Source organism: Paralichthys olivaceus, chromosome 17, assembly GCF_024713975.1.
Source record: "Paralichthys olivaceus isolate ysfri-2021 chromosome 17, ASM2471397v2, whole genome shotgun sequence".
Lineage (NCBI taxonomy): Eukaryota > Metazoa > Chordata > Actinopteri > Pleuronectiformes > Paralichthyidae > Paralichthys > Paralichthys olivaceus.
This window is the reverse complement of record NC_091109.1, coordinates 12,049,563-12,070,168: the sequence shown is the minus strand read 5'-3', so window position 1 is coordinate 12,070,168 and position 20,606 is coordinate 12,049,563. Positions and strand designations below refer to the sequence as shown.

The following is a 20,606-nucleotide window of genomic DNA, read 5'->3' as shown; positions in this document are numbered from 1 at the left end:
TTAACACCAACACTCTGACAGTAGTGAAACATCACAGACAACGATGGAATTTAATTTTACTGTTCTTTATTGACACATTTTCCAATTTTGAGTAATTTCAAAAACACAAATCTTATAGCACATGCATTTGCATAGCAAGATGATTCCATTAATATTCCACAGGAATAAACAAGAAGAAGTTCTTAAAGAACTAAATGTCATGCATGTTTGCCTAGTCCACACATTTCTTTAACAGATTACAATTTTACCATCATGAAAAAACTGCATATATTTAATTCATTCCTGTGTTAATTACTACACCGAAATAAAGCACATGCATACATCCAATAGGGTAGAGCAGGAAATTATACCAGTATATTTATTTACAATCCATCTCATTTAATAGGTGTCACACTGTCCTGCAGTGTAGTTCATTTCAGAGTCAGCCAGTTCCAATAATTACAAGTCATCTCGACTCTTGTAAACATTTTCTTTCCCCCAATGAGCCATGTCGTCTGAACTATTCCATCAGTTCCCAGCAGTGAAGAGTATATCAGACTATTGAAGCAGGCAAAAGGCTTATTATCACTTAGTTTTTTAAATCCAGTCTGTTATGAGCAGTAGTTTAGTAATGTGTAGTAACGTGTTAGCCATATTCTGATGTGGGAGGCCCTGCCACCAGTTTACAGTAACCTGACAAGGCCCCCAGATCAATGTACAAGGAGCCCTTTCTTCTCATGTGGGCTGAGTCTTCAGAGTACAGAGACAATTCTGCAGAAGAAGAAAAAAGACGTACGTTATAAGTAGTGTGATCATATTTATTGCTTAGTATTCATGCTTGCAAACAAGTGTAATAGTCTGTTGTTTCTGGTGGCAGTGTATCCATCACTGTCTTTGACTGCAAACATGTTGAGCTCAGCAGATCCTTACCCTGTGTGGTGTCATGGTGCTGGCTCTGTTGCCGTAGCATGGTGTGGGTGGCTTCCTCCATTGCGGAGTCAAGGCTCCAGCAGCGTGGCTGATCCTCTCTGGGCGGGTTGATGGCCTCGTCCTTCAGCAGCTCTGATGCTGAGCTCCGCAGAGCAGGATTCCTTTCCAGGGCTCGCTGCAGGAAGGAGCGCATGGCCAGGCTGCAGTCCTCTGCTATGTCCTCCATAGGGGGCGCCTGCTTGTGGATCTATGGAGACAGTAGGTGTTAGAAGACTGCAGCATGAAAGAACAGCTGTGAATTTGTTTTTTTGTGCGTCATAGTTTGTAAATCAAGTCAGATGTCTGTAGGTGTGACTTAACCATGTCACATTACTGCTCCATGACAGTGGTTTCACAAGGAAGTGAGTAAGTGTTGAAATGCAAAGAGCTGATAAGGACCAAAAAAAGAAATGGGACTTCTTGAATGCAAAGTACCCATGTAACGGAAAACCTTTAAAAGAAAGAAGTAGCGACTGACTATAAGGAACCGTAGTCACTCAATGTGACCGTTCACGCCTTTTTATTTTTTAAATCTCATGCAAATGTAGACTGTGGAAGACCTGAAATAAGGTCATGGAAAAGTGTGTCACATTAGTGTGTGAACATTAAATACGCTGGCACAGGTCTGCAGGTAATCGGTTTGACAACTTGTATTAGGTTATTTAGATAATTTGCAATAAACATGGTGATTAAGGTAGGTATTTGTGGTTTTTGAAGCTCTAGTAAGTGTTGTTGTTGCATGCAGTATTGTAAAGCTGCTTCTCATGTGTAATGTTAAATTCTTATTATGTACTGTACTACTTCAGTGGGTAAGAGCTAGATCTCTATGCTATTTTTATTAAATCTCCTCTGACAAAATAACCTGGAGATGCCGGGGATTGAACCCGGGGCCTCATACATGCAAAGCATGCGCTCTACCACTGAGCTACATCCCCTATATTCCTATGAAAATAGACCATAGATACATCGCAGCTCTTGTCAATTGAAAGGCTGACGACATCTGAATGCTGGGCAAATTTCAATCTAAGGCTGCAAATAACAATTGTGTTCAGGACTTGCTCAGTACTCACAATGTAGAGGTAGGATGGATAGGCAGTCCGTGGGTATCTGCGAACCCAGGGGGGGCTGCCAGTCTGCATGTGGATGATAGTGGTGCCCAGGCTGTAGATGTCTGTCTTGGTGTTATGTCCTCGACACAGAACCACCTCTGGACTCATATACATCTAAATGATAGAAGGAAAATAACATTACATGAGTTAGATATAATGGAACGTGGAGCACAATGGCAAGAAAAAGTGTGTAACTGTTCTCATTGGCTCCCCCTGAGAGAAAACAACTTCTTTTCAAAATCTAAATATTTTCTGTTGCAACAAAACACTAACCCTCCGACCCTCGCTGTGTGTGTCAAAGTAAGGTTAATGCAGGTGCGGTGGCCTCTGGAGTGTGAAAAGTAAACATGCTACCAGAGTTCATATCTCTCTCTCCCTCTCTCTCTTGCTGCTGGAAATTCCAGCCTGCTGTCCCACATTAATGTCAGCCTGAGCAGCCCAGTGTAGTAGCTCTGTCTCTCTTCTTATTACTGCTGGGTCTCTGCCCTGGGACTTTCCACAAGCCAAGCCATGAGAGGCCCGAGGTGCATGTAAAAAAATAGTCATGTAGACACTAACAGGTCAAAACATGGGAAAATATGTGATGGGGAAGTCTCTCTTGGAATCCTTTGGATTGATTTAAACTTTCCCAAGTGCTACCGATGAAAACATCTGCAATGAGAATGCCAAGCGTAAGCTGCTACTATTAGCACCAGTCAACTGTGCTGCTCTTCCAATCAATGCATTTCTTTTAATCACTTTGGAAAAGAGAAAGAGAAGTGCTGACAAGTCTTGATACTAATTTGTCAAAATCCCAGGGGAAGTCAGGCTTGAGTCATGAGACAAGTCTGCTGCCCTTTGTGCTGAACACACACACGTTCAAAAGTAGAAAAACAAGTATTGAGCAGTTTATCCTCTCATTACAGGCTAACACTCTCTGGCTCACTGTCTCACCTCTGTTCCCCTCAGGTCTCTGGGAATGTAAATCTCTTCTGTCATCTGCACCGTCAGGCCAAAGTCCACAAGCACGGCCTTGTCTGACATCAGCACAATGTTACTGGCTGTAAAAAAAGGAAAACAAATGAGATAAGTTGTGGAACAGATGATGCAGAGCACAAGCTGCGTTGTACAGTATGTTCAGTGTTAATGCTTTGCAATGCAGATCGGTATTCGAGGTAATACACATTCATTGGTGACTTCTTGCATGCAATCTGACTGATAATTGTGCATGAAAAGGCTCATCCTTGTGCTCGAAACCCTCACTGAGGCTTTATTACCATGTAGGCAGGAAACCTTAACAACCACAGCACCACGTCAGAAGCCCATGTTGGCCGTTTGCCGTAAGTCACTTGCTGCTCTGGACCCTGCATTTAACCCTGATGGAGAGCGAAAAGCAAGCTGGAATTTCCAGACAGCTAACAGCCTGGAGGACACGAGGCTGACAGATGACTATGGAGTATGCTTTGATCCCTGCAGCGCTGCCGAGGTCCAACCACCTCATATCTAACCTCCAGCTAAACCTCACCTACTGCCCCCCTGCCTTCTAGTAATCTCAGTCATCAACAGCATTTTTTGTCAGCCTGACCTAGCTGCCTTTGAACATTTACCCGAACAGCCGTAGTCAAAGGAAATGTGTATAATTCTCTGTTAGTCAGTGTGTAAGATTGTCAGTATGAGATAACTTAGGGTTTTTTGGGGTTTGTGGTGTGGACACTGAATAACCACACTTTTTTCCTCTTGCTCTTACGTTTGATGTCATGGTGAATGACATTATGGGAGTGCAGGTACTCCAGGCCTCGCAGGACTTGCTTGGTCACCCAGATGATCTCGAACTCCCTCATGGGCCCGCAGCTGTCCAGCTTTTCCAGCACTGAGCCGCCCTCGCCAGCCTCCATGAACAGGTGGACGCTCTGGTCCCAGAGCAGAGCACCGTAGAGCTCAGCGATGTTCTCATGTCGGAACCGGGCCTGGAACTCCACGTCGGCTGCTTTGAAGAACTCCATGGGGATCTGCAGGGTGGATGATGAGTTGTAAATGCATTTCACATTACAAGTGTGGTTCTGTTTAAAAGAATAGTTCCTCATTTTGGGAAACGCTTGTTTGCTTCCCTGTTCAGATCAGAGAAGATTACCACTGTCATATCTACTTGATTCGTTTAACTTGTTTCACATGAGCCAAGTTATACTAGAGGCCTCTGGCTATTGCTTTATATTTTGCATACAGACAATGGAGGGGTTTTAGTGAAACTAAAGGGCATGATTAGCTTAGCAAAAATAACTGAACGTAGGGGGAAATAGGTGGGATGGCTCTGTCCAAAGATTAAAAAACAAACTGGCTACTGGCTAATTAACAACCTAAAGCAGCTCTTTTCTTTTCCATGCACAAACAGAAATGTAAAAACAATTTGTTTTTTTAGGGAATGCTGATAAGATTGTATTTCTTTCGGGAAGTCAGGTTAGACTCTAACTCATCTAACTCTTGGCAGGGAAGCAAATATGCTGTTTCCAAATTTCTATTAAAAGAGTGTTTTTGTTACACAATGAAAACAGTTTTCACTGATGATGAACTGATAATGCTGTTATCTCATGTCTGATATGCAGGAAATCTATTTGAACTCCACCACGCATCTGTAAACTATTGCCAGTAAGTCTTCTGGTAACAGTGTGTACAATGCACTGAGTCAACATAGTATTCTGACGATAGCACCACACCAGGAAGGAAACTACTCTTGTGCTCATATTTTCCATATGGGGGCAAATATGTAAACACCTTTTATTTGAACACTATAGGAGCTGTGGGGATTTACTTTCTTGCATTCATCTCTGGCCTTTTGTTACAACAAACAGGGTTCTTGTAAGAGCACTCTTCCTCTTTTACTTGAAGAGAAAATAAACCAAATGTCATGCTGACATCAGGAGTCATTGTACTAACACAGGAATAATAGCTCTGAGAACACCAAGTACTTGGCAGGTGAAATATTTTGGCGCACCCTGGACTGGAGTTCTGAGACGTGAGCGTGGGCCGAATTCCAGTCATTGCTCAGTAACACTCACCAGTTTGCAAGCCATTCTCTTCCTGGTGACAGTGTCCTGGGCCAAGTGGACTTTCCCAAATGAGCCCTTGGGCACAAGGCCCGGACCGGGATTCTTGTAGGTCAATTTCCATGGGAACAGGAGCACGTCCATGTTGATCTGGTAGCGGCCTTTTTTTATAGCCATGTCCTGCAATGAGGTCACATATTGAATACAATATGAATACAATAAAAAAATGAGCATATCAAAATGAAAAGAAAGTGATGGGCTTATTGTCTTACACACACTCAGTGTTGTAGAGTCACTGTTAAAAGAGAGAATAACTGTTTCTCACCTTATTCAGCAGGACTCCCATCTCCTGGGGCAGGTGCTGCAGGGCTGCCGGCTGCATGTTGGACAGTAGGTTGACAAAGGACAGGAGGTCTGCCACCTTCCCGTGGCGAACACCACCCACCCCATCAGTATAATCCTTATGCTCACTCCCTGAGTGCCGCACCTCCTCATTGTCCTCCATCTCCTCCTGGGACAGACTTTCCTCCTCAAACAAGCCTTCTTCCTCTTCGGCTTGCTCCTCCTTGATCTGATAAAGAGTCTCTGCAGCATTGATGATGTCCTCGATGTTCATGTGAGCCAACAACAGTTCTATCCCATCATCGTATTTGTAATCCATCTCGATGCTTCACTTCTGCAATTTAAGAGGAAACATCAGGAGATCAGTGTATAGACCTCATATTTTAGTTGGTTTGATTCAGACTCTCAAGTCCCATCACCTATAAGTCTGTTAATGACTTTAAAAAGTTCATGTGGTGCCCAGGCTAAACAGAGACACACTGCAGCAGTGAAGCTGTGCTTCAGCTGGCTGAACATGTAGCTGGGAGGGGCTTACAGGAGTTTTTTCCCAGCAGATGAAGGGAGTTTCACAGTAAGGCTGGGAAGCCCCTCGGGACATATTGTCCCTATTTAATGTCTGTAAAAACACCAACTATGTTTATTATTCACAATTAAATATTTACTGCCCTTTATTAGTCTATGAATTGGAATCTAGCTTGTTAAACAAATAGCTTCATGCAAATCACAAACAGCTGCCAAATACTTATTGGACTCATAGGAGTTCTGGCAACCAAACCATATGTTAAAAATGAACAATTAAGCAACTGTGTTTGAAGTCTCTATCAGGATCTGAAAATAAGTTCTTCTAGAAAACAGTAAGAAATCTGCACAAATACTGCAACCAATCTCTGACATATCCAGGTTACATTTTTGAATTCAACAGATAATACAGCTTTAAAAAACACCCAGCAGAAACAGTACTTACCAATTTTATCATTGAATCAGAAGCACAACAGGACTCGTCTCTGCACTGAGCATATCCAGTGTCCAGCACTGACTGAGAGAAAGAGAGAGAGGTTGACTGTGTTGAGCGGGAAGTAAACACAGGAAGTGGTGACAGTGAGCGTGTGGGTGGAGGAGCAGTCTGTATGTCAGGTGCCAGAGCTTAACTCTGTATCTTTCGTTTTCCCCTTCGCATGTTTTCTTCTGTTCAGTCAGAAGGAAAACAAATCTGCTGTGTCTCGAGGGCTGAAACTCAGGGCTCCGCCTTCCATGGAATTGTGGGGATTATTTTTCTACAGAATTAGTTTTCATGCTTTGTGTTACACGTAGCACTTTTTTAAATGAGTAACATGACATATTTTTATGGAAGCCCTGAAGTGCAAATCAGAAAAATCTAAGAAATCAATAAACACAATGACAAAAAAGAGATCACAACAACAAAGAATCCACATCAACAAAACAAGAAATCAGAAAAGACAAATAAGAGATCACAATGGCAAAACATGACAGCAAAGAAGAAAACAGAATTGCAAGAAAGAAAGAATAAATCACAGAACAAGGGGAGTCCTTTCAATCAGTAATGAGTTGTGATGGGTGATTTCTCGTGTTTTGCATGTGTTTCATGATTTCCTGTAGTTTTCCTATCTGTATTTGTCTTGTTGATTTGTCGTTGCATGTAGTAATGCGATCATTGTTTTGTGATTGGACTTTTGTCTCCTGTAATTTGTTGCTGTGTTTTTGTAATTTGTTGTTTTGCGTTTTGTGTTATATTATACGTCAGTACCACGGTAAATATAAGATGTGTTGAAGATAAACAGACACATGCTGAGGTCATTTGAAAAAAGGTTTACATCCACGTGAATGTATTAATCATTAGTGTGAAAGCAGAATCTGCATACACAATATTGATGTCTTAACTATTTCTGTGTGACTTCGGTCCAAACTGGCACCTCTCAGCCGCCGTAGCCGGAACTTCGCGCATGCGCCTCGGAGGTTCTTCCTAACAGTAATGGCGTCCTCCTATGCGGTGTGCAGGTTACATATGGGGGGACGGGGCAGCCTCGGGAAGTGTCTACAGAGACTCGACACGTGTCTCCACAGAAGTATCGGAACCAATGTTGTGGCTGCGCAGGCGGACTCGACCCGAAGAGACGACAGTGGTCAGTACACGAAGCTATTGTCCTCGGGGACGCTCCCCACACATTCCTCCCGTGAAGTGACTTTCATTCCAAACCTCGTCCAGGAATCTGTATTTTCTGAGTTACAGTGTATGTCGTTCAAAATGTGCAACCTGGTTGACAGCCAATGAAACACTTAAGGAATCGTGAAGGTCTCGGTAAACTTCGGTGCTGTGTTTTCCCACCAGGGAGTCTCACTCGTGTTAAATCTCCAGAGTTTCTGTCATTAAGATTTGACTGAAGTACAGGATGTTGTGTGGATGACACACCTGCCGATTTGAAGAGTTGCTTGTAGAAGTTCATGAGACTGATCGATGTCACACGTGGAACTCTGGTGTGTGTAGTGCGACTGTTAGACTGATGATGGGGCCACACTCTGTAAAAGCTGGATTCATGTCGAAAGTATGTTAAAGCCTTGTTGCTGTTTATTATTCATGTACTGACCACACAGGGAGGAGAACAAGTAGAGTAGCCTCATTCCTTGTCGAATCATCACACTTTTGTTTTGCATCCCAAAGAAATTAAAGTTAAAAATACTTCTATCTATTGGGATGCTGTGAGCCACTGATTTTACAGCAAGAAAACCAAAAAACCAAAATGTTGGGTCTGCTTAATTTAGTATGATGATTCGACAGCGAATGACCCAGTAAATAAAAGTTTCCCTCAAAGAGACAAGAGAAGTTAGTTCTGTAGGTGTTGAATATTTTGCCCCTTGTTATTAGATGAGAAGGATGGCCCCAAGTCGCTCTATGTCGTCCAGGCGGAGAGACAAGAACAAGCAGAGAGATCTGTTCTCATCAGCTGCCCCTCCAAAACCAACGAGAAGAAGTTCCTCAAGCATTTATCCACACATGGCGACATCAAGAAACACTTCTTCTACGAAAGCTACGTAAGTGACAAACCAAACACACACACACCAAACGTTTTTACAGCTATACTGGGATTCTTGTCATTCACTACCATTGCATGTTTTTCTGCAGGGCATGTATGCTGTAGTGGAGTTTTCCAGCCAGGAAAGTGTTGCCTCGTTACTTGAAGGTGCCACCATCCCCATCGACAGCCATGAGTCCCTGGTGCCTTTCAAATCGAGACTGTTGTCACTGAGGAACCTCGGCTCTGTGGGCTCATCAAACCAGCAGCCAGAACAACAGAGGAATCCACAAACCACCCCTCCCATCAATGAGCTCATCCAGAGACTGTCCAGAGAGGAGAGTGTAAGTGCAGTATCATACCCAGACTTACACTTTAGGTTAAAGGAATAGTCCAGGAACTTGGATTTAATAAAATATATGTGTTATTCCATTTAAATAGATCCATTAATGTATAAAATATAAGAAAATACCTCAAGGATGATGTGAACTCTGGGCTTTCTGCTTATTACCCCTCAGATAGACCATCAGATAACCCACCTGACAGAATCCTATCAACTAACAGAGGAGAACAGCAGGCTGCGTTTCCTTGTCTGCTCTCTGCTGAAAGACATCACTGCTGCTTATTTCCCAGAATGCACCATCAAACCATTTGGCTCGTCGGTGAACGGCTTCGGGAAGCTGGGCTGTGACCTGGACATGTTTCTGGACCTGGACGGCATCAGTGGAAGGAACTTGGTAATAATGGTGTTTGGGGAGTGGAATTGGTTAAAATATTATTTCAGCAGAGCAAAATGATTTGAAAACATAAAGAACTTGAGTTGTGCTCCTGCTTCATGATTTTGTCTCCTACTTGTAATTAAGGTGAAATAATAAAAGGAGCATTTCCCACAGAATTCATGGAATCGATAGCAGTTGTGGGGATGCAAATGCACGCACATGACCTTCACTCTCAAACGCAACAGATTCTGAGAGACATGCATACAAATGAAAGAGTGGAAGACAAGTTCTTGTGTGAGAGAGAACTTGCACAGTCTAAATAGTTATTGGGAAACATTGAGAAGAGAGTTATTTATCTCGATAATGTCTTGTGAAGAAGGAACAGGTGCATGGTACTCTTGATATAAAAAAATTCATTTATAAAGCACAATTCATATGGTAGAAGTAATTCAAAGTACTTCACATTAAAACAAAGGATTAATACACTAACAAAATACAGGAATAAATCCAGCATCTAGATCAATTATAATACAAATACATAAATGAAAGGTTAATTTTATCTGATGTGTGCTGGTTGGCTGTTCCACAGTTTATATGCACACAAATAAAAAGCTCTGTCTCCTGTATTTTAATAAACAGTGTTGAAAAGAGCTGCTGGGTATATGCCAGGTCTGAGACGTTTTAAGTTTCATAAACCAATAAACAGGCCTTAGATCAATTCCACAAGCAGCGGGGAGCCAGTGTAATGAGGCCAGAACCTGTGTGATGTCTGGTTTTTTTTCCTTCTCAGCAGAGTTCAGAATCAGTTGGAACCTAGTGGTTGATGTAGAAGCAGAACCTGTTAAAGGGCAATGCAGAAACTGAGTCGACATGTTGAATAAACTTGAACTTTTCTACATTATCTCCAGCAGCATTTGTAAACAGTGAGTACAGATACGATGTGTACTTCATATATTTGTATGTAGGTTCAATAAATGGTTGTTGACAGAATAATGTAGGTGTGAGGTGAAGCTGCTGCATAATATGTAATGAATGAACCACATATTAAACATTTGTGCACTAATGATCACTGCTGCAGAGAGGAGTGGAAGTGAATAATTACCACAATACTAGTCTGAAGATCATGAAGGTGATTGTCAGGGCTTCATCATATTGCATCTGACTCTTTGTATTTCCATCTGTGAGTGTTTTATCTTGTCATGTAGAGCAGATTCAGTTAATCATTTACTCATTGTCAGTCTCAGGCACTCAGTAAGACACAGAATCAACACATTGCTCCTGATGGTCAGGCCAGCGCCTCGATAATAATGACTAACAATATCAATAGCTATAAACATAATTAAGACATCTATCATTTATCAACAATTATATATTGAAGTTATTTATTTTTGCATTGATGTGAAATATAGTGTGCAAGATAACAGGGGAGTGATTAAGCATCATTAAATATCTCAAATTTCTTTTTTAGCCAAAATCCGGTCTTTCCCTGGAGTATCAGATGAAGAGGGCCAACTCGGAGCGAGCTGTCACCCAGAGCATCCTCTCCGTCATCGGGGAGTGTGTGGACCGGTTTGGGCCCGGATGTGTCGGGGTGCAGAAGATTCTCAACGCCAGGTGCCCCCTGGTCCGTTTCGCCCACCAGCCCTCTGGCTTCCAGTGCGACCTTACAGCCAACAACAGGTATTCCCCCTGAACACACACATTACGCCTGAATGGCCTAATGACCACATTGACACAGAATGAAAGATTTGTTTCAAGGTTTTAGTAACCAACGGCTCAGTTTCATGCAGCGGAACAGTCACCAGTCGAAATGTCAAGGGTCGGTCAAGGGTCTCTTGCTTCACAGAAATTACTTTTAATTTGTCCTGAATGTTGTTTTGGCCAATGTGGTGTTGCAAAAGACCTGAACAGAAACCAAACTCTGGCAGGAAGTGCTGCGATGGCTGCCGGCTCACTGCAGCGAAACTGAACAGGAAGGGGGGCTTGTTTGCGTTTCACTTCTTCCCTTCCAAACATAATGAAATCGTAGCCTCTGCTGAGGGCAGCACAAACACGCACACACCTACTAACGTACAGAAAACCACTGCAGTTTCTTTGTATCGCAGCACTTTCCTGTCTGTGGTTTGTGTGTGCGAGAGAGAGAAAGAGAGGAAGGAAACTAGCAGCAGCTATGACGGGGTCAGTCGATGACAAACTGAACGCTGCTCTCTAGTGGTGGTTTTTCTGTGACTTTAGTTTCACTGACCCTTGATATTTTGAGAGTTCTGCATCTCAAAGTCTCTCTTCTGTAACACGGATGTGCATTTTATCTTTAAGCTCTCTCATTGAGTCAGTTCAGACTGTGCCTCCAATTGATACATGAAATAACATTTAACTTCTTTAAATGATATATTTTCATATTTATTTGAACATGAATGTTTTCGTGTTTTATTCTCCTGTAATAAGAATCAATTATATCTCTCTTGTTTCTGTTCTTTTAATTTCTATTTTTTGTTGATGTTAAGCACTTCTTAATTTGAAGAAAAGACAGATTTAGTGGCAGCTTGTCCAACAGTAAGTATTGGTTAGTGCTTTCCTCAAGCTCTGGCTGTTGACTGAATAGATGTCTACTCATTTAAGTCCAATTGGTTACTTTATTAAGTGCACTGTAATGCTAATTATTTGTCTGAGTTATATAATTGCTCATATGTTACTGTGCGTGTGAGAAAATGAGTATGTAAAGCAGTAATCATGCGTGTTCTCCACAGGGTGGCGATGAAAAGCACGGAGCTGCTCTACCTATACGGAGAGCTGGACCCGCGGGTGCGCTGCCTCGTATTCACCATCCGCTGCTGGGCCCGAACTCATGGCCTCACCAGCAGCATCCCTGGCGCCTGGATCACCAACTTCTCCCTCACCGTCATGGTGTTGTTCTTCCTGCAGAGGAGGAGCCCTCCCATCATCCCCACGCTTGACCAACTCAGAGAGCTTGCAGGTACTGCCCAGCTCCACTTGTCACTCAGGAGAGATCTTGTTTTTCAGGCACTGAACTGATGAAATGTGTTCGACTCCTCCATCATCAGTCAACTAAACTAGAAGGGCACTCAGTAGAAAGCATACCGCTGCAAGGTCCGACAGTGAAACCAGATTTAAATTCCCTAGATGCAGATTTGTATGTGAATCTGCAGCACATTGCACACACTCAATAAATACACTCACTAAAATATCTGTCCCCTGAACATTCTTTTTTCATCGAGATCCATGAATTTAGGAACTTAATTAAACATGCCCGCTCGCTTGCACTGAATCCTCCAGAGGATCTCCTGCTGTGTTCTCTCATGGGCACCTTCAGTTATTACGAGGGGGCTGGCAGGAGAAACTGTGGACACATTCTGGAGCCTCTCACTCAGACATTTGCGTTCTCACATACAGACACTCCGGAGTGTGTCCGCAGATTATCATGGGTTTAGTGCCTGTCTTAAGGCAGCTAAGGATATCAAGAAAGGAAGTTCTCAGTATTTGGTTTTCAGTTGTGAGAGGTTTAACACAAAAGGGAGATCTTTCCTGGTTTTTAGATCCAAAGAAATGCAATAATTTACAAAAGCAAAGATTAAAGTATGGAAAGAATTAAACAATTTGGAGCTTTCCTACTAGAGTTATTCGATGCTTCTTTAACCTCGCAGTGACTTAGAGAATACAACAGCAGCATGTCAACTACAGTTGTGACTATGCAGCATAAAGTAAGAAACATGTCCTTCATCTGTAGCCGCAGAGCCACTGCAGTAATCTTATTTACCTCTTCCTGGAATCCCACTTAAGTTTTTTGATTATTTTGACCCCGTTAGTGATTAAAGGGACTGTATTAGCATTAGCATGTTTACATCCGTAATGAACAGGGAGCCCAGCGTCCTGTGATGATGTAACAACCAACACACACAGTGCGTCTGCGAGTCCACTGCAGCTCCTCCATCACTCTCTCCTTCTCTCCGTCACCTTGGCCGCCTGATAATTGCCTTCCAAAAGCAATCTACCCTCCACCTCCTCCCCCAATCACCTCCCCCTCCTCGGCTCCCCGTTTAGCGCAGACTCTATCACAGAGAGTGCTTACTGGACAATAAAAGACCCATCACCCTGGGAAGGTGGATGACCCCGCCTCCTCCGGACACACACGCATGTAAACGCACAGGCAGCTATTTAGTGCTGTAGTGCACGCACACGCACACACACACGCACACACACGCACACACACACACACACACACACACACACACACACACACACACACACACACACACACACACACACACACACACACACACACACACACACACACTGGCCTTATTGTGGTGAAGGAGATCGGTAACAAGGGCACTGCTGGAGACATAAAGCAGCCAAACAAGTACATGATCCATGTTCTCTGCTTTTTGTTGACACACGCGTACATGCACCTCGCTCTCTCTCCCTCTGTGTCTACGTGTCCGCTCCACACCACCATCCCTCAGTGTCTTATTTATGGCCACAGGCGTGTAAAATGTAGCCATTTAACTCGTGTGCCCGCTCTCTCCCCACAAGGTCCCGCGGACAAGAGCATGATTGAAGGTAACGACTGCACGTTCGTCAGCGACTTCAGCAAGATCCCGCTCCACAGCAACACGGCAACACTAGGTGAGCATGGGAGCGTGGAACCACGGCTGTGGGTACCACAACTCAGTTTAATGGATAACAACGTTTCTGTTCGCAGCCCCTCATGCTAACATGACTTTTCACTTTTTTGGTTTCAGAGCAGCTCCTTTGTGAATTCTTTGACTTCTACGCCACCTTTGCATTCAGCAAGATGTCCATAAATATCAGGAAGGTATGATTGTTCATTTTCACATACTCACATGTAACCAACACGACTCAAGTTTTAATTGAATAATCGGATTAGATTAAAACCAGACATATCAATCAATGTGAATAGGCTACAGGGGCCCAAGGTTAAACTAACACAGAGAAACACAATTAAACAAACCTGGGTTAAATGTTTGTAACAGTACTGTAGTAAATGTGTCACTTATTAACAATTGATTATGCACAATAGCAGTTCTAAACTACAGGAAACACTGGGAGCTAATTCTAAGTTGTGGCAGAGTATTCAGCACATCAAAACTGTTCCTCATGCTGCAGGAAGAAAAAGGTAAAGAATACAACCTGACCAACACCCCCTGCCCATATTTTCTAATGTTTTTATCCCATTCCACAAATGAATTAAAAAACATTCTCCAAAGCTCAAGATAAACAAGACAACTTAAAATCATGTTACTTCCTGTTTGTGCACATAAGACAATCAGCAGGGTTGCCACAGGGTCTTCCTTAAATTTAATATTTTACAATTTTAGGCCTTAAAAAGTCTAAGTAGGTTAAAATATTACAAAATAGGTCTTAAAAATGTTTAGGTAGGTCTTAATTATGTTAACATTCATTTAACACTACACTGTCTGGCTTTGAAATGAGTAATAGTTTTATTTCCTCAAGAAATGGTGCCATGCATAGTTTGTAGCGTCTCCTGCAGTTTCTCAGGCATACAGATATTAGCATGGTGTAAGAAAACTGCAGACAAAACCAACGTGGAAATGAGAACGGCTCATCTTCAAACACCCTGGTCAGAATTTATCTCAGCGAACTCGGCTGTGGAAAAGACTACGGATCGCTACTGTGCTGTCTCAGCCTGTCGTCTGAGAGACACCGTGGCTTTTCCAGGGTTATTTTTCTACTCGGCCACGTCACTCATCTTATAGGGAAGTGTAAGTCATTGTACAATTCTGATCCTTCGCTCTTTTAAATTCAAACCTACAAAAAACTACACCAACTGCCCATGTACACAGAGGAGAGAACCTGGCAAAGAGGAAAGTCAAAACTAGAGCTCAGTTTTTATATAAAGAACATTTTTAATGTGAGACCAGTGGCATCACTGATGAGGACAGAAAACAGCCTTCGTCCTTCACACAATATTGCCTCACTTGTCTCTTTCATTGAGTCACATCTGCATAAAGCCATTAGAGTCACTTTAACAACCTGTTCTGTTGCATATGCCATGTTTGAAATCTCTGCTTTGCGATAGGACGCCAGCTGCTGTTGTGGCTATTTCATCCTCACGATTTAAACTAGATAGAAACATTTACTGGGCTCATATATTAAGCTGTTTATATTATCTCATTGCAAATGTGTATGTTTTGCATTATACATTGGTAATTATGGGAAAGGGCTTTTTGGGCCCATTCCACTGTATTTCGAGCCAGAAGCAAAAATAAATGTCAGTGCAGAAATGATAATGGTGTGATTGAAATAATTCAGAATAGGTGCCAACAGAGATTTGTAGACACTGAGGTTATTTAATGTTGTGAAGGTTCCACTCACTAAATCACCTGGTCACAATTCTTTAAACTAAAACAATTAAGAGATTTGTTTGAGAATCTTTTGTATATTTGTTTTAAACAAAGACAGGATCATATTTTTGTTAATCTCACTGATATCTGTATCAGCCACCGCATCAATACATTATCTGCCAGCTTCTGCTCATAAAATAGTCCATCCTACACTTGTGCCATCTTTGTACTTATATATTTAATAAATGTCATTTCATATTGTAACCACTGCATCACTGAAAACCCAGAGAAGACACTCGTAGAGAACTTCAGTACTAAACAAAAGCCTGTTCATCCACTTTCCCTCCCAGTGTCAGAGCCGAGCTTTGACAGTGAAATCTTCTGGTAATGAAGGCGTGTGTTTGGGTGGGTTGTGTCTTCCCCGCACTCGGAAGACAGCTGGCCCGGGGCCCATGAGATAAGATCCCAATTAAAAGCTCTATCATGCTTAGTGTAAACAATCGCATATGTGTTTGTTCTGTTTAAACCCGTATTTATTCTGATGTTGCCTGTCTGTGTCTGTGTAATGCTTCTTGCAGGCAGTGAGAGAGCATCCAGGGTTCAACTATGAGTTTTCTAAATAAAATGCTGAGGCAAAGTCAAAGTAATGGGCCAGAAATCTGTTTCCAAGTCTTGTCGCATCTCAAAGTTTGTATCAGGGGGTGTATCCAGGCCGAATTTCTCTTCTACACCCATATGGGATAGTTAATTAACCCATCTTTTCAAATTTGTATCGTTGAATAATATGCCTCTTATCACCTATTCCTTTTCCCCGAAGTAATTTACTTGATAAAGTGTTTTTTTTATGCTTTGGTGGCGCAGTAGATGAGTTGCAGGGACATTGCTAGTACCTGTACTTTAATGAATTGATGTGGGTGGGAAAGGGAGACCCTGCAGCCTAATATATGAGACTAATATCAAGTTTGACACAGCGGAGGATGCGTGCGGGTAGACAGTGGCCGTGACCAATGCCTATAGGCTTTCACCAGCGGAGCAACAGCCATAAATCTGCTTTACGGTGCCACAATTCTCCGGTTCGCTCCACTCCTGTGACTGATGGCTTTATGTTGCCATCCTCTGTCCCTCCTGACCCCACCCCCAACTCTGTGGCTTTATCTCTTCAGCTCCATTACTGTCAGACTCTAGGCAGGGATACGGCACAATGCAAAGTACCATGGGAGGTTCTTGACTTTTCTCTGACCCACATATTGATGGTTCATTTGACGGCCGCAACTGCTCGACACAAGCGCGCACCGTATCTGCTTCAGCCGCTAACATTTTCAGCGTGTAGAGCAGGTTTTCATATCGGCCAAGCTCATTTTTCCGTTGCCCCTCTCAAGTTCTTCTCCTTTTTCATGACTCTAGCCCAAACATTTTCCAGAACCATGTCTGTGTTGGTCCCTCTGCCAGCCAGAGAGGAGAGGATGCCCCAGATACAGCAGCGAAGAGCTCAAACCATGACCAACTAGATAGATGGACCATAACATGCAGTATACAGGCCTGCGCTCATGTCTGCTGCTGCTGCTCACAAATGTGCTACCATCTCCCAGCATTGTTTCTTTCCCCCCTCCCCAGGGCAAAGAGCAGAACAAGCCAGAGGTGACGCCGCTGCACATCCAGAACCCGTTCGAAACCTCCCTGAACGTCAGCAAGAACGTCAACTCCTCCCAACTAGACCGCTTCGTGGCTTTGTGTCAGGAGAGCTCCTGGATTCTCCAGCAGAGTGAAAACAACACGCCCAGACGTCACAGCGGGGGGAACACTCCCGCACCTTGGGGACTGGTTCAACTCCTCATGCCTTTACAGGTCGCGGGGGTCAAAAGTCGCAAGAAAAAGAGACGAGAGGCTGCCAGTGAGAGGATTAAGAGCTTGTTAGAATCCTTAAAGAATAAAAATCAGCAGTAGATGAGCGAGGACTCCATGAGAATCTGAGAAACAAGCTCCATCTTCTCATCCAGTGCCCCCGTTTTTTCTCTCTGATGTCAGCAGGAGCATCCTCTGCAGTGCTTACATCTGCTGGACTGTAGTTCCCAGCGTGAACACTGGAGGGTGTTATTGAGGCTGGTGAAATGTGTGGGACCTCAAATAAGGGAGTGGTTACTGTATTCTACTTTGGACTTAACCTCCTCTGTTGTAATCAAAGACAATACTGTGGAAAATGATGCAAGTCCAACCTGATGCTGATGCAGGAGACTGTAGAGCCTCATGTTCGTTTAGAGAGTGTTTAACAGGATGATTTTCAATCACATCACTATGTTCTGTGTTCTGTTTTGTTGATGTTAATATATAGAAGTAAATCATGAGACTTTTATGGCAAACTGAAAACATTGTGTATGGTTATAATTGGGCTTCAAAACTAAAAGAAAACAGCTTAAGTATGATAAAAGAATCAAAAAGAAAAAGATAACTCAAAACATCAGTTAAATTAATTAAAACATTTCAATTCATTAAATGGAAAGATCATAAACATGCGGGAACACCGGCTGGTGTGGTTCTGTCATCTGTCGTCTTTCAGGCAATTTGCTGAAAAATGCTGGTACTCGACATATTTAGCTTCCAGGGTTTTCATGTAAGTCTGCTGGCCTCAGTCATCTCATAAAAATGAAGGATTACAGCTGAGTTCCGACCAAAACAAGAGGAGAAGAAAGAGTTGAATAAAACGAGCTGCTGATGGATAAATAGAGGAGTAAAATGAGGTGAATGGAGGTAATATTAAACAAGATTCCAGTTTTAGACTTGTTTTCACACTCAATTACAACTATTCAATGAACCACTAATTATCTATTTAATGATTAAAACCCTGATCTATTCACTTTGTATTTCCAACTTGTCATAGTTTTCTTGCTTCGGCTGCTCTATGTTTTATTCCTATAAAATAAATGATGATGATTAAAGAAGGAACAAAGAATGTTAAAAAACCTCTCAAATGTCACATCTGGATTTTGGTTTTTAGCAGCAAATGATCCAAAACAGTGACAGAATAGTGCTTGTGTATGTTATATTTAAATCAGAGCAGACACCCCCTCGACCACGGTCGCCTCGATCACTGGTCCCGCTGTCGGCCAGCTTTGTGGTGAGGTCTGCAGAATGGATCGACCTCTCTGAAAACCCACTGGCTGATGTGTCATGTTAAATATGTGAAAAGAGACACACTAATTGAACTTCTTCTAGACAGAGTGAAGCCCTTTAAATTCAGCTTCCGGAGAAACAATGCTTGTGTTCACTAATCGCATCCCTCAATGCGATGTGGTCCAGGCCGAAGTTAAAGGGATAGTTCACCGAAAAATGAAAATTCACTCATTTTCTACTCACTTCAGTGCCGATGGGGGGGGGTGGGTGAAGAGTCCACAGAACAGTCATTCATATCCCTTATTTTTTCAAAGTTATGCAATGGGAGTAAATATATATATATATGTGTGAGATGGAGGGAAGAGGAAAGACCTAAGGGTGCATGTGTTGACAATGCTTCTGCAGGTTCATATCTCCTGAGTGTGTCTGAGTGTGTTCTTGTATGTGTGCTTCGGGCCCATGGGACGGTGTTTGAGGAGAAAGGAGTGTGCGGCCCACAGCTGTTTTTCTGCTTATTGCTATGGGAGGTCGGGGGAGGAAGAGAGAATGGACTTTTAACTGCCTCCCCCTCCGCGTCCGAACAACAGTCCGCCCTTTGCCACGGGGCCGCGGCACCTATGGGAGGAAAGGAGTGAGAGCCCATCACCGCCTCACCCATACTCCCCCCCCCCCCCTCTGGCTTTGAACTTCACTCACTGTCCCTTCCTCCACATCTCTCGCTTGGGTTTCTCTTTCAAATCCATCGGCCCATGGGACCGCGCCTCTATCTCTGGCATCTTTTCCCCTCTCTCCTCTCCGAGTGGCAGCGCTCTGTGAAGTTTGCACAGTTTGTTTGTTTCCATGAGTGACTCTGACTGATGGTTCCTGCCCTGGTGGAGTGACAAAGTGGTTATGAAATGTGGTTAGAGAAGCTCTGGTTGGGGTGGGTGGGGGAAATCAACGCCTCGTGGGGAATGTGATGAAACGGGACTGCTGGGTGTCGCAGGGTTCATTTGAAGGAGCTCGATGTCAGCGCTTTGCATCGTCTGATTTGTATTTGCGGAGGTTTCGAATGTGCTGCACCGTTTTTTAACTTTATGGGCAGTTTATGGGGCAATTACGAGGATAGATAGAAACCACGGCCACTTCCCAGAAGGTTGCTACAAGTCAGTGTCAAGGTTAATCAAATTTTCTTTCCTGCTCATCCCAACCACTGCAAAGTCAAGGTTTTATGCGATACTCTTGCAGTTATAGAGCACTTAAAACTGCAAAGGGGCCAAGGTTATGTTTGGGAAGCCTGCCCAGCGGTGACCTTCCTCCAGGGGGGTTTGCAGGCGGCACACAGTGGGCTCTGATTTATTAGGAAAACTGCAGAAAAGTCCAAGATGAATTGGCCCGCTTTCAGGAAGTCCAGAGGTTCAGCGGTGCGATGGCCAGAGTTTATGTTGCTGCCCTTTTTCTTGGCTGCTAATGCACCTTCAGAGCCTGCAAAAATGTAAAATAGGTGGCCTCCGGGCTTGAATAACACGGGAGGGATTTCAGGAAAAATAGTGAGGGAGGGAGGGAGAAGTGGGAAAAACAAGACATCTGTGTGTATCTGAGGCTGAAAGGTTAAAATCCTTGAGCAGCCTCTTGCACGGCCGCTGTTCGTGGAAAAACTTTTTTTTTTTTGCTCCTGGTGTTTGATGTGGAGGCGTTTATCAGCTGGAGCACTTTCACAAGTTATTTTATCGAGCGGCACAATCGCAGCGCCACTCCTTCCACTTGCCTCCACCGGCCTCCACAAAGACCTGTGAGCTGTGTGGAGAAAGTAATCTCCAAAGCATTTCCCCCTCGCAGTTCCACGAATTGTCCCCGCGACATTGTGAGAAGTCATTACGCCTGTTTTCCGTGGCTGAGGGACAGGCGTCCTCGCGGCCCCTCGTGGACTCTAACTCCACTTGTTTCTCCCAGGCTTCGCAGTCATCAACAACAACACAGTAGACCTCAAACTGGATGTGGTGAGAGC

The 20,606-nt window shown here is 43.3% G+C and overlaps 2 protein-coding genes and 1 non-coding gene across 3 annotated transcripts; 1 reads left to right on the top strand and 2 right to left on the bottom strand.

Moving 5' to 3' along the window:
* Positions 1 to 49: 49 nt before the first annotated feature.
* On the bottom strand, positions 50 to 6,699 carry map3k8 (mitogen-activated protein kinase kinase kinase 8). The gene is made up of 8 exons (XM_020087252.2): positions 6,384 to 6,699; positions 5,403 to 5,753; positions 5,090 to 5,257; positions 3,784 to 4,045; positions 2,991 to 3,097; positions 2,019 to 2,171; positions 910 to 1,156; positions 50 to 750 (listed from the first exon to the last, which is right to left on the bottom strand). The coding sequence occupies exons 2-8, from the start codon at positions 5,736 to 5,738 to the stop codon at positions 626 to 628; spliced, it is 1,398 nt and encodes a 465-aa protein (XP_019942811.1). The 5' UTR covers positions 5,739 to 5,753; positions 6,384 to 6,699; the 3' UTR covers positions 50 to 625.
* On the bottom strand, positions 1,812 to 1,883 carry trnaa-ugc (transfer RNA alanine (anticodon UGC)). The gene has a single exon. It is a non-coding gene; the product is annotated as a tRNA-Ala (tRNA).
* Positions 6,700 to 7,353: 654 nt separating the features above from the next.
* On the top strand, positions 7,354 to 18,362 carry mtpap (mitochondrial poly(A) polymerase). Its single transcript, XM_020087854.2, has 9 exons — positions 7,354 to 7,560; positions 8,301 to 8,467; positions 8,559 to 8,792; positions 8,967 to 9,185; positions 10,636 to 10,847; positions 11,915 to 12,141; positions 13,719 to 13,811; positions 13,928 to 14,001; positions 17,126 to 18,362. Exons 1-9 carry the CDS (start codon positions 7,410 to 7,412, stop codon positions 17,453 to 17,455), a joined length of 1,707 nt encoding a protein of 568 aa, XP_019943413.2. The 5' UTR covers positions 7,354 to 7,409; the 3' UTR covers positions 17,456 to 18,362.
* Positions 18,363 to 20,606: the final 2,244 nt, after the last annotated feature.